The following is a 13631-nucleotide window of genomic DNA, read 5'->3' as shown; positions in this document are numbered from 1 at the left end:
AAATGGTAAGCTAAAGTGGTTACATCAATTTATACTCCTTTCAGTAAAACATAAAAAGATCCTCTTACTTCTTGCCAATGGGGAATGGATGTGAAAAGATTTTTCACTGTGGTCGTAATTTACATTTCTCTAATGTTTCATCTAATGATGTTGATCATCTCTTCACATATTTACTGGCCAGTGAGTGTCCTCTTCTGTAAAATACACATTCATATATTTTGTCCAGTGTTATACTGAGTTTTTGTGCTTTTCTCATTTATTTGTAGAGTTCATAAGTTCTTGACATAATCTTTTTCATGTGTGTATACTGTATCTTCTCCTATGTGTCATTTGTCTTCTCACTTTATTATGTAACTTGATTTTTAAAAATTTCAGTTTTATGGAGTCCAATTTATCAATATTTTTATAACCAATGCTTTCTGTGTTAAACTCTTTAAACCCAGAATCAAAAACCTATTCCCCATACTTTCCACTAAGAGCTTTTAATTTTTTTATTTTGTCATTTAAGTCCTTAATCCACTCAGAATCAAATTTTCTAAATAGTATGAAGCAGGGTTCCACTGGTATTCCTTTTAAAATCAAGAATATTGAAAATCAAGTTTTAATTGAATGGCCTATAAATAAAAATATTCTGTTTTTATAGGATAATCTGAGAACTTCTGAATGGTCTGGAATTAACCTCCCACAGTAAACACCTAGGCAACTGGGCAAAACATAGGAAATGACTATTTTTGGACACTTGTTCAACAGGCAACTAAGAACTGTGATCCCTAAGAAAAGGGAAACAAACAAGATGAGCCCTACCATAACCTAGGTTTTCTATCTAGAGGTAACACTTGAACTGCAGGTCAGACAAGGGCATCCAAACAGTATAGCAATTTCACTGAGCTGTGGAGACAGAGACTAGAGTTCAGGGAGGCCAAAGCAGCTAGAATTTGTAGGACAGAGTACACAAGAGGGGGGAGCTAAAGAGAGACAGAGCTCTAGAAATCTGCATAGGATCCCCTTGAATTCTGGCTGAATAGCAATTTGAGGAAATAACTATTACCAGGGTATGCAGCCACTCTGGAAAACAGTATGGAGGTTCCTCAAAAAGTTAAAAATAGAGCTACCCTATGACCCAGCAACTGCACTACTGGGTATTTACCCCAAAGATAGAAATGTAGTGATCTGAAGGGGCACATGCACCCCAATGTTTACAGCAGCAATGTCCACAATAGCCAAACTGTGGAAAGAGTCTAGATGTCCATCAACAGATGAATGGATAAAGAAGATGTGATATATATATACAATGGAATATTATGCAGTCATCAAAAAATTAAATCTTGCCATTTGCAATGATTTGGATGGAACTAGAGGATATTATGCTAAGCGAAATAAGTCAATCAGAGAAAGACAATTATCATATGATCTCATTGATATGTGGAATTTGAGAAACAAGACAGAGGATCATAGGAGAAGGGAGGGAAAAATGAAAAGACAAAACCAGAGAGGGAGACAAACCATAAGAGACTCTTAATCTCAGGACACAAACTGAGGGTTGCTGGAGTGGAGGTGGGTGGGACGGATGGGGTGGCTGGGTGATGGACATTGGGGAGGGTATGTGCTATGTGCTATGGTGAGCGCTGTGAATTACATAAGACTGATGAATCACAGACCTGTACCCCTGAAACAAATAATACATTATATGTTAATTAAAATAAAATAAAATTTAATTTAATTTAATTCGATTTAAAAAAAAGAACTATTACCAGGGTGAGCTGTAAAAATAACAATTTTACTGGAGTTCAAAGAGCATCTGGAATCATCTGACTTCCCTCCAGCCAGACTAGAGAGACCTCTCTTGAATCTCCATGGCATTCTAAAGAACTCAAAAGGGCCATGCTTTTGGAGTAGAGCTAAATTAGCTCTAGAGTAAAAGCTACTCTATGCTCCCTAAAAGAGCTTAAAAACAAACCTGAAAAAGGATCAAAGTAATCTATAAGTAACTTAACCGCATGCCAGCCAAAAAAAAAGAAAGAAAGAAAGAAAAAAACCCATCATTCTTTAAAGGAATATAACAAAATCTAATGCACACTAACATTAAATAAACAGGGTGCAATACCCCATCAAAAAATACTAGACATATGAAGAAGCAAGAAAATTTGACCCATAACCAGGAGAAAACTCAGTCAGTAGAAACAGACTCAGAAACAAAAGTAGTAGCAAACAAATACATTAAGCAGCTATCCTTGGCTGCTTCTGTTTAGGATTTAGGAAGCTGTAAGAACAGTAATCCCACTCTAGATATAAGAGATTACCCATGCCCTTGCAAGTCTTCCCCATGGGCCTCTTGTGCTCACAAGAAAGACTAGGTACAGAGCGGGACACTAGAAATGGGCTATTGTGGCAGCCTAGGCATGAAAGAAGTGCTTGGCAATTGTTGGGGGACAGACACAATGCCCCACCTACCGCCCCTAGACCCTTCTCTTCTATTAAGCAAAAGGCTTAAGCCCTTGGGGGTATGGGCAGCAAATCATCTCAGAGGGCACTGGCAAAGATCCACTGCTTCTGGGGGAAAACAAAGCAAAAACCCTCTACTCCTTATTCCTGGTGAGAGGCAGGAAACCATCCTAAGCCCAAGCTCCTATACTGATACTAGGCAGAGGTCGGCTACAGCTGAGGGAGGGACAAGAAACTCTTCCAAGACTAACCACAGATACAAAGCAGAGTTTAGCTGTGATAAGGAAGGGCAGAAAAACTGAAAAAGTCTCACTCCCAAGACATAGGCACAGGGTCTGTGTACACCCTGTCTAAGATGGAAGCTGGACCAGATAACAGAGAACCCCCACTACAAATCTAGCTTAAATAAAAAGCAAGAGTAGTCCACCACCGGGGGATAGGCAAAGGTGGAGAGAACTTGTGTGGTACAGGCAACGCAGGGGCGGCTAAACGTTGAGAGAGAGGGGAGAGCAGAACACAGAAAAACAGCCTCTGACCCCAGCCCCCACTCTAAGCACAAAGCAGCCTACTATCAGAGGGATTTGAAGCCTATGGAACAATAAAGATACCAAAAGCCAAAACAACACCCAAATTGAGCCTGATTGACTCAATCCCCTGAAGAGGAAGACATTTGCATATTTTCAGGTTCAAATACTATTTACTTCAGTCTCTACTTTTCTACACATGCTTGGCACTCAATCATGTATTACAGGACAAAAAAGTAAGACAAAGAAAAACCACTTATGTCAAGAGATAAGGCAATCTCAGAGATAGCTAAATGTCAAAACTATCAGACAGGGACCTTAAATAACTATGATTCATACATTAAAAGATCTAATGGAAAAGGTAGACAACATGTGTAAATAGATGGAGAATTTCAGGGGAAATGATAGAAATAAAAAACATGATATCAGAGATGAAGAATTTCTCTGACAAGCTCAACAGTAGGCTGGACACAGCTGAGGAAATAATCAGTGAACTTGAAAACAGGGTAACAAAAATAATCTAAAGCAAAAAAGAAAGAGGGAAAAAAAACAGAATAGAGCATCCAAAAGCTGTAGGACAATATCAAACAGCCTAACATACATGTAATTGGAATCTCAGAAGGACAAGAGAAAAAACATAGCTGAAGAAATATGTGATAACACACTGGCTGAGAATTTTTGAAAAATAATAAGATATCAAACCACAGATCTATAAAATTTAGAAAACCCCAAGCAGGATAAATACCAAGAAAGACCTAGCTTTGAAGTTTAAAAACTTTGAAGGTAACTATAAGGGGTTAAAACATTACATAGAGAGGAACAAAAACTAAAATAAGCAGGCCTCTCACTTCTCATCAGACACTATGCCGGCCAGTAGACTGCAGTCACATTTTTAAAGTACTGAAAGAAAAAAAACCATCAACTCAGAATCTTATACCAGGTAAAAATATCTTTCAAACATAAGGGTGAAATAAACACTTTTTCAGACCAACAAAAGCTAAGAGAATTCATTGCCAGCAGATCTGCACTATAAGAACATTAATGGAAGTTCTTCAGGCAGAAGGAACAGATACCAGATGGAAACTGAATTTACACAAAGGAACGAAAGACACCAGAAATGGTAAATATGTCATTAAATATTTCCTTATTTTTAATTTCTTGAATTGTTTAAAGCAAAGATAACAACAAAGTAACATGGAATTTATAACACATATAGAAGTAAAATGTATGACAGCAACAGCACAAAGGATGAGGGAAGGAAATGATATATACTGCTGTACAAGTCTTTTATTATATGACAAGTAATATTGTATTATTTAAAGGTAATACTTACACAGATGTGTACTATAAACCTGGAACAACCACTAGGAAATAAAACAAGGCGCGCCTGGGTGGCTCAGTCAGTTGAGCGGCTGCCTTCGGCTCAGGTCATGATCCCAGGGTCCTGGGATCGAGTCCCGCATCGAGCCTGCTTCTCCCTCTGCCTCCCTCTGCCTGCCTCTCTGCCTAGTGCTTCTATCTCTCTGTCAAATAAATAAATAAAAAATCTTAAAAAAAAAAAGAAAGAAAACAACAAATCGTATCTAATAATACAATAGTGGAGATAAAATAGGATCATTAAAAAAATACCCCAGGGGCTCCTGGGTGGCTGAGTCAGTTGAGCGTCTGACTCTTGATTTTGGCTCAGATCCTCATCTCAGGGTCGTGAAATTGAGCCCCGCATCAGGCTCTGCGATGCTTGGGATTCTCTCTTCCCCTGCCCCTCCCCACTCATGCTCTCTCTCTCAAAGAAAAAGAAAAAGAAAAATTCCGTTGGGGTGACCGGCTGGCTCAGTTGGTAGAGCATGTGACCTTGATCTCAGGGTTGTAGATTCAAGCCCCACGGTGAGATTACTTAAAAAATAAAATAAAACCTGGGGCGCGTGGGTGGCTCAGTCAGTTAAGCGTCTGCCTTCGGCTCAGGTCATGATCCCAGGGTCCTGGGACCGAGTCCTGCATCGTGCTCCCTGCTTAGCAGGGAGTCTGCTTCTCCTTCTGCCTGCCGCTCCCCCTGCTTGTGTGCTCGCTGCCTCTCTCTCTGACAAATAAATAAATAAAGTCTTTAAAAAAAATAAATAAAATCTAAAGAAATACTCCATTAATCAAAAAGAAGTCAGGAAAGGAGGAAAAAGGAATAAAGACAGATGAGATATAGTTAACAAAGAATAATATGGTAGATATAAAACTAACTATATCAGTAATTAAATGAAATGTAAGTAGACTACACACTCCAAATAAAAGACTGAAGTTGCCAAATTGGATAAAAAAGCAAGACACAAGTATATGCTGTTTATAAGACACTCACCTTAAGTACAGTTATATAGATAAAAGTAAAGAGATGGAAAAGATATTCAATGAAAACAATAAAAGAAAGGTGAGGGATGCCTAAGTGGCTCAGTCAGTTAAGCGTCAGACTCTTAATTTCGGCTAAGGTCATGATCTTGGGGTCCTGGGATCAAGCCCTGTGTTGGGCTCCAGGCTCAGTTGGGAGTCTGCTGTGGCGGGGCGGGGGGGGGTGCGGATTCTTCCTCTCTGCCCATACCCGCCACCCCAATTGCACTATTTCTCTCTCAGATGAATAATAAATCTTTTTTAAAAAAAAGGTGAAGTGGCTATTAGTGGCTATAAGATAGTATCAGAGAAAGACTTCAGAACAAAGAGTATTACAGAAGATAAAGAGATATTTCATAACATTAAAGGGGCCAATTCATCAAGAAGGCAACAGCTTCATTATACATTAAAAAAAAATTTGAGAGAACTGAAGATTCCCCCACAGACCAACCTTCCAGTGATAACAACTACAAACTCTAGACAAAATGCAAAAACCAATTACCTGAGGATTCTGAATACTACACTTAAATGCAGGCAGATTGCAGAGGGGAGTCAAAACATGGAGCACCCCACAGGGTTGGAGGAGTTCCTGCTTTTAGGGGGCTCTGCCCTGATAGTGGGCATCAGTCACAAAGTAGCCTGACTTTGGCAACTAAAATTCCAATAGAAACATTCTGCTGTCTGGAGGAAAGAGAGAAAAGATTCTAGGCAACCATGGCTGCCACCAGATGAGTGGAGAATTCCAGAAAAGAGAAACAGAGAAAAAGATGCCTTAATTCTGTGAATGAACAACACATACTTCTCACACTGATCCTTCCCTGGATGATATACATGCAGAACAGACTCAAACTAGCAGAGAAAAGTCTAAAAGAATTGAACTGACACTTGAGTACTGCCCACAGGTGGCAGCCAGGTAAAACAAAACATCAACATTCCTCAGGGGAATATCACAGAACTCTGGGCCTACACAATGCAACACTCACAATATCCAAGATACAATCCAAAATGACTCACTGTACAAAAAACCAGGAGGCTATTCCCTTTTCCCTTTTCAAGGGAAAAGGCACTAAATAGAGGACAACCTCAAAATAACATATTGAAATGTTCAGACATAACCAATGGAACAGAATACAGAAATAGAACCACATATATATGTTCAGTGGATTTTTAACAATAAAGCCAAGGTATTTCAATGGGGAAAGGATATTCTTTTTCAACACAGGTTCCTGAAACAGCTGGATATCTATATGGAAAAAAAAAATCTTGACCCTTACATCATACAGTATTGATACAAAAATCAACTCTGAATGGATCCCAGACCTAAACATAAGAGTGAAAATTATGACGTGGCCACTTTTTGGAGAACAGTTTGGCACTTCCTCAAAAGGTTAAAACATAAGAGTTACCATATGACCCAGTAATTCCACTTTTATGTAATATCTAAGAGAAATGAAAACATATGTCCACATAAAAAATTGTACACACATACTCAAAACAGCATTATTCATAACAGCCAAAAAGTAGAAATAACCCAAATGTCCATCAACTGAAGAAGAGATAAATTAAATGTGGCATATCCAGACAATGGAATGTTACTTGGCTGATACATGCTACAACATGGATAAACCCTAGAACACACATGATTTCATTTATACGGAATGTCCAGAATAGGCAGATCTGTAGAGACAGATTTGTAGGGAGCAGATGGGAGGTTTGGAGGATGGTGGCTAAAAGGTATAGGCTTTCTGAGGTGATGAAAATGTTCTAAAACTGACTGTGGTAATGGCTGCACTACTCTGTGAACAAACTAAGAACCACAGAATTATATACACTTAAGATGTACAATTGCTGGTATGTGAATCACATTTCAATAAAGTTATTATAAAAAGAGTTAAAACTATAAAACTTTTGGGGCACCTAGGTGGCTCAGTCATTAAGCATCTGCCTTCAGCTCGGGTCATGATCCCAGGGTCCTGGGACTGAGCCCCACATCAGGCTCCCCGCTCCATGGGAAGCCTGCTTCTCCCTCTCGCACTCCCCCTGCTTGTGTTCCCTCTCTCGCTGTGTCTCTGTCAAATAAACAAATAAAATCTTAAAAAAAAAAAAACTATAAAACTTTTACAAGAAAACAAAAGATTTGTGTCCTTGGGTTAGGCAGATGTCTTAGAATATAAATTATCCATAAATGAACAAAACAAACTGGACTTCATCAAAATTTAAGACTTCTGTTCTTTGAAAGACATTGTTAAAAATAAAATAAAAAGGATGTCCTTCAACAGATGAATGGATAAAGAAGATGTAGTTCATTTGTACAATGGAATATTACTCAGCCATCAGAAAGGACGAATACCCACCATTTGCATCGACATGGATGGCACTGGAGGGGATTATGCTAAGTGAAGTAAGTCAAGCAGAGAAAGACAGTTATCATGTGGTTTCACTCATATGTGGAACATAAGGAATAGCGTGAGGTCCACAGGGGAAGGGAGGGAAAACTGAAGGGGGGGGAAGTCAGAGAGGGAGACAAACCATGAGAGACTCTGGACTCCGGGAACCAAAATGAGGGTTACAGAAGGGAGGGTATGGGGGGATGGGGTGACCGGGTGATGAGTATTAAGGAGGGCACATGTGGTGATGAGCACTGGGTGTTATACATAACTAATGAATCGCTGAACACTATCATCAAAAACTAATGATGTACTACATGCTGGCTAATTGAACATAATAAAAAAATAAATAAATAATTTTTTAAAAAGGCAAGCCACAGCCTGGGAAAAATACTTTACAAAACACCTCTCTGATAAAGGACTCCAAATACATAAAGAACTCTTAACAACAAAATAAGAAGATAAAGAATTTAAGTTTTAAAATGGGAGGGGTGCCTGGGTGGCTCAGGTCATGATCCCAGGGTCCTGGGATAGAGCCCTGTGATCATCTGCATGCTTAGCAAGGAGTCTGCTTCTCCTTCTTCCTCTGCCCCTGCCCCCAATCGTTCTTTCATGCTCTCTCTTTCTCAAAAAAATAAAATCTTTTATAAAAAAAAAGTTGAACTCTTCACCAATGAAAATATAAGAATGGCCACTAAATACATGAAAATAAACTCTGGAGTGCCTGGGTGGTTCAGTGGTTTAAGCGTCTGCCTTCAGCTCAGGTCATGATCCCGGGGTCCCGGGATCAAACCCCACACTGGGCTCCCTGCTCAGCAGGGGAGTCTGCTTCTCCCTCTCCCTCCCCTCGCTCGTGCTCTCTCTCTTGCTCCTCTCTCTCAAATAAATAAATAAAATCTTAAAAAAAAAAAGGTTAGGGGCGCCTGGGTGGCCCAGTCAGTTAAGCATCTGACTTCGGCTCAGGTCGTGATCCTGGGGTCCTGCGCTTGAGCCCTGCATGGGGCTCCCTGCTCGGCGGGGAGTCTGCTTGTTCTTCTCCCAGTCCCTCTCTCTCTGCCCCTCCCCCACCACTTGTGCTCACTCTTTCTCAAATAGATAAATAAAACCTTAAAAAAAAAAAAGGTTAAACTTTCACTTACTATATGACCTTGCAATTCCACTTCCAGCTACTCAAGAGAAATGAAAACATACATCTACATAAAGCCCCACACATTAATGTTATTTCATGGTTTAGTCATAACAGCCCCAAACTGGAAACAACCCAAACATGCATCAACAAGCCACTGGATAAACAAATTGCAGTAAATTTATCCAATTAAAAATTAAATGCAATTGAAAGGAACAAATTACTGATATATGCAACAAGTATCAATCTTAAAAAGACTACACTAAATGAACATAGCCAGGGACGCCTGGGTGGCTCAGTTGGTTAAGCATCTGCCTTCAGCTCAGGTCATGATCCCAGGGTCCTGGGATCAAGTCCCACATCGCTTCTCCCTCTGCCTGCCTCTGTCTCTCTCTCTCTGATAAATAAAATCATAAATAAATAAATAAATAAATGAAATAAATGAAAAAAGCCAGACACCAAAAACTATTTATTACATGATTCTGTTGATCTGACATTCTAGAAAAGGCAAAATATACTAACAGGAAGCTGATCAGTGGTCGACAGCGGTGGTATTATGAGGAGAGGACTGACTGCAAAGGGTCATGAGGGAATTTTCTGGGGTGGTGAAAATGTTCTGTATCTTGATTGGATGATGGTGATTATAAAACTATGTACATTTATCCAAACTCATGAAACTGGACATTTGACGTGGGTGAATGTTAATGTAGGTAAATTATGCTCAATAATGTTGATTTTCTTAAAAGGGATAATTAGTAGTTTCATTCCTTTTCTAAAGTCTACAGAGGCTCCCAAGGTCTCAGGTAATTCCCAAAAGGTCTCAACATTCAATCTGCTCTACTTTTAGGAGCTGACCCTGATTTCTACTTTTTACGTGCCTTGTGATTCAAAGTATAGCACCTCTGAAACACAAAACTCTAAACTTTGTGTATATGGCTTTGAGAATCCATAGACCAAGCTACATAAACTGTGCTATGTGCTATCATCACCAGCTAAATTAAAGATGCAGTCAAACATTATTTGATCCTTCTGAACTTTTTTGGCTTCTCTGCTTGCTTTTCTCATCTCTCCACTAAAAAGAATTTACCATAAATGTCCTGTGGCTCATTCCTATACAGGGAACAAATCCCAGTTTCAGAGACTGCAACCTTGAAACACCTGTAGTTCACCTTGAAACACATGTAGTCTGTTTGCCAAAATCTAACAGAACTCACTGCACTTTCTACAAAGAATAATGAATTTCTTTTTATATCAACACTCCCCAAATAATCAAAGGTAAATAAAGCATACCTCCATCAAGAGAAAAAGTAAGTAGATTGGGCCACCAGCAGCTATTAGGTTTTGAGGAACAAGCAAAGGTACTCAAAAAAGGGGCTGGCACATATTACCCAGAACTCAGGGTGGGCTTTCCTGCACATCTACAAAGCAACAGGTTGGAAATGTATAGAATAGTTACTGTAGTCAGAGTATAATTAGGACCTTGCAGAAAACCCAAGTTAATCATTCATACAGATATCTCCAAAGAAAACGAAAAAGAACAAGATGTGGAGAGAAGTGTAGGGCACCTGTAGGTTCTGATGTGGACAAAACCTGTATTACCCAAATGTTTAGGAAGACACCACCTTTTGAAATTAATCTTTCTCTATAGCTCTACGGAGTCAGTAGTAAGTGAGAGACTGCTATTAGCAAAGAGATACGGCAACCAATAAAAGAACAAACAAATAAACAAAACCAACTTACACATGTTTACAACAGACCAGAATGCAAACTTAAAACTGTCTGGAAAGAAAATGGAATTATACTTAAGCAGAAATCCTCTTCATTCCTGTACTTCACCCCCTGCAAAAAATCATGGTCACTGTCTTTTATTTATGTGTGAACCCATCTTCCTGGTAGACAAACTGATCTGGGTTGCAGTGATTACTTCTAGTGCTCTTATATCATGTATGACGAGACTGGGGGGAAATAAAAGCTAAATGTTTTGAGGATTGAGTTGGCTGACACTCACCACAAACTTCTCACCATTCTGCTCCACATGTTTGTATGTGGGGACCGATATGGGCACTGCTTGCTTTTCTGTGTAATCATAAAATGATTGTCCCAACGAGTCGTCACTGGGATCTAGGTTATCTGCCTCATGTGGAGGTACAGATAACACTGTCAAGATCAATTCCTTCTCGCCTGCTCGGATCAGGTCCACCACCTGCTTGTGTGTCGCCCCCTCAACATTCACGCCGTTCCTAAGGGGAAAAAGGGAAAAAGAAATCCCATAAACCAGAAGGGTCCAAACACCTTATATCTCCACCCTCCTGCCCCCACTCCAGTGTTACGCAGTATGAACCATAAAATCAAGATTAATTTGGTTCCAGAAAAGCTGTTTATATTTTTATAGATCATAACGTGTAAAAGTGTTTGTGAACTTATGGCAGGGACAAAAAATGGAAACAGGTGAGAGGACCTGCCCTTCCTCTACGCTAGAATCCCACATATAGCTTCAGGAAAGCACATGGTGAAGCTGCAGAGGAAACAAAGCTTTCAAAGCTAATTTCCTCATCCTAACCAAGGATGTACACAATACAATCAAAGTGCCTTTTAATAATGCTGCCATTTGAACTCTACTTAGTTCTTTGTAAACCTCCTAAAATTTGTTAGAAGAAATTTTTTACAAAATGCATTCCTTTAATTTGTAAAGATTCAAAAGTATGACTTAAGATAATTTTTATATTTATATCTGATTTCACCCCGTATCTCCAAATCAGTCAATTTAATTTTCCTTTATCCCAAGTTTCATCACCTTGGGAGTTAAGTGGTATATATCCTCCTACAAATAATTTCCTTTATCACTTGGTTTTTAAAAAGGCAATTCTGAAACTTTATTATCTGAACCAACGTCCCTTGTCCTCCCAATTAATCTCTCTTAGCATTCTACCTACTCTTTTTCTGCTCTGTGCTACCTCACTTAAAGCCCTGTGTCATCAGTTCAAACTAGAAAAACCTACATCTAAAGTTACATAGTAAGTCAACCTACCCATTCTCCTCCCTGTTACAATGGATAAAAAGGCTGCAACTAAGAAAAGTACAAGGTTTGGAAGAACAATAATTTTGTCAAGGAAGATGCTGAGTCTCACAAAACTCACTCAGCAAACTGAACTACCTTCCTTACAATGCTGACCCTGCCTGCTGTCTCAGCAAAAACCACTACGTAGCTAGCTGACCTGGAGGTTCCCTCCACAGCTATCCCCCAAGAGTTAGGAAACATACACCTGAGAGCCTTTAGTCAATGTGATAAAAGCTTATCTACTACCCTTTAGAGTTAAGCTCTTTTTCAGTTCCAAACCATTAGGATTTTTCCTTCCTGAAAATGATGCTAAGCTTAGTAACAAGCCTTCCACAAACTTTTCAGACACTGGAACTGTCTCTGTCAAACTCTGGTATCTGAAACATCCATTTATATAAACAGAACAGGCAGGAGATCACCCTGCTAAGCCTCCTTCCTTTTGGGTTTAACAATCTAATCAGTAAATTCAGCACTCTAGACATTTTACAATCTAAAGTCTAACTTATACACACACAAAAAATCAGTAATTTTACAATTGGCTAGCTATAGAAAAAAATAAAAGCACCCCTTCCACTGATAGAAATTTGGGCTTTTAAAATTTGGATCAGGTCAAACTAGTAATCAGAAAAAAATAATAAACTCTGATCACAGAGCCAGACACTAAAACAGAAAGAAAAATGGGCTTTGAAGCTATGGATTCAAATCTTGGCCCTGCCTTTAGTATAGGCACTGGTCTTAACTAAGTCATTTAACCTTTCTTAGCATTATTTTCTGCATGTGTAAAATGGGGATAATAATAAACCCCTAAAAGGATTGTTGTGAGGATTAATGTAATGAAACATGTAACTCGCTGGGAAAAATACCTGGACACTTGCATTACAAGATATAATAAGTATTGTGTAGCTGTTGAAGAAATGTTAGTTGAAGAAGAAATGGAAACCTCAAGTTGGGGACTGTCAAAGGATTTCATCTAAATCTTTAGCCTTATTAGTAGTTCTGAGAAAATGTTTTGCTGGTAAAAGAAATATAATTGAAAAAGCAAAAATTAAAAATCAACATGGAGAACTTCATCTACCCCTAGGAATCTTAACTTACTCATGAATGCCCTTAAAAAAAAAATTTTTTTTAACAAAATAGGGAAAACTCACTTTAAGAGACTGAACATCTTGGATACTAAAACAAGATTTTTATGTTAGTATCATCAATTTTATGAAACGCACATTTATGAAAAAAAGTTTAACAACTATGCTCAAATCCTATTTTTCAGCTCCCCAATTTTTTCCCCTTTAAAGGATCTTTAATTTCGGGTATTCCGTCAATAGGCTGAGGGTTGGTAAGCACCTATAGCATTTGTTTGTATGTATTTGTGCATATACGTATTTTTCACCTGAGTATGGGGTCCACGGCTTCCACTGGCTTCAAAAGTTCTTAACCTCTGGTTAAGAACTACTGTTTTCAATGCACACTTCCTCCACCCATTCAGTTTTCAAGTTAGAATACACCGTTCCTGGGTCACTCAAAAAACAAGCCCCGAAAGTCATCAGAGAAACCTAAGTGGGGCTTACTCCAATAGCCAGGGAACAAGGGAGCTTGCTCAGTTTCACTTCTTTATGAGAAAGACCAAGCTTCAAATTGGCTATCACCCCAAAAACCTCTTTAAAAAAAATAAATAGGGGCACCTGCGTGGCTCAGCCGTTAAGCGTCTGCCTTCGGATCAGGTCACG

At 39.0% G+C, this 13631-nt stretch overlaps 1 protein-coding gene across 2 annotated transcripts in view; it reads right to left on the bottom strand.

Annotated features, from left to right (window-relative positions):
• The window catches only part of SNX27 (sorting nexin 27), a 69188-nt gene that overhangs the window by 34683 nt on the left and 20874 nt on the right, over positions 1-13631 (bottom strand). For both annotated transcript variants that reach the window (XM_027607598.1, XM_027607601.1), the window contains exon 2: positions 10858-11089. In XM_027607598.1, the coding sequence (XP_027463399.1) occupies positions 10858-11089 (232 nt within the window). The remainder of the gene's footprint in view (positions 1-10857; positions 11090-13631) is intronic.

The sequence above is a fragment of the Zalophus californianus genome, chromosome 4 (genome assembly GCF_009762305.2).
Source record: "Zalophus californianus isolate mZalCal1 chromosome 4, mZalCal1.pri.v2, whole genome shotgun sequence".
NCBI classification, from domain to species: domain Eukaryota; kingdom Metazoa; phylum Chordata; class Mammalia; order Carnivora; family Otariidae; genus Zalophus; species Zalophus californianus.
The sequence above is the reverse complement of the archived record's forward strand: the minus strand, read 5'-3'. Positions and strand labels throughout refer to the sequence as shown.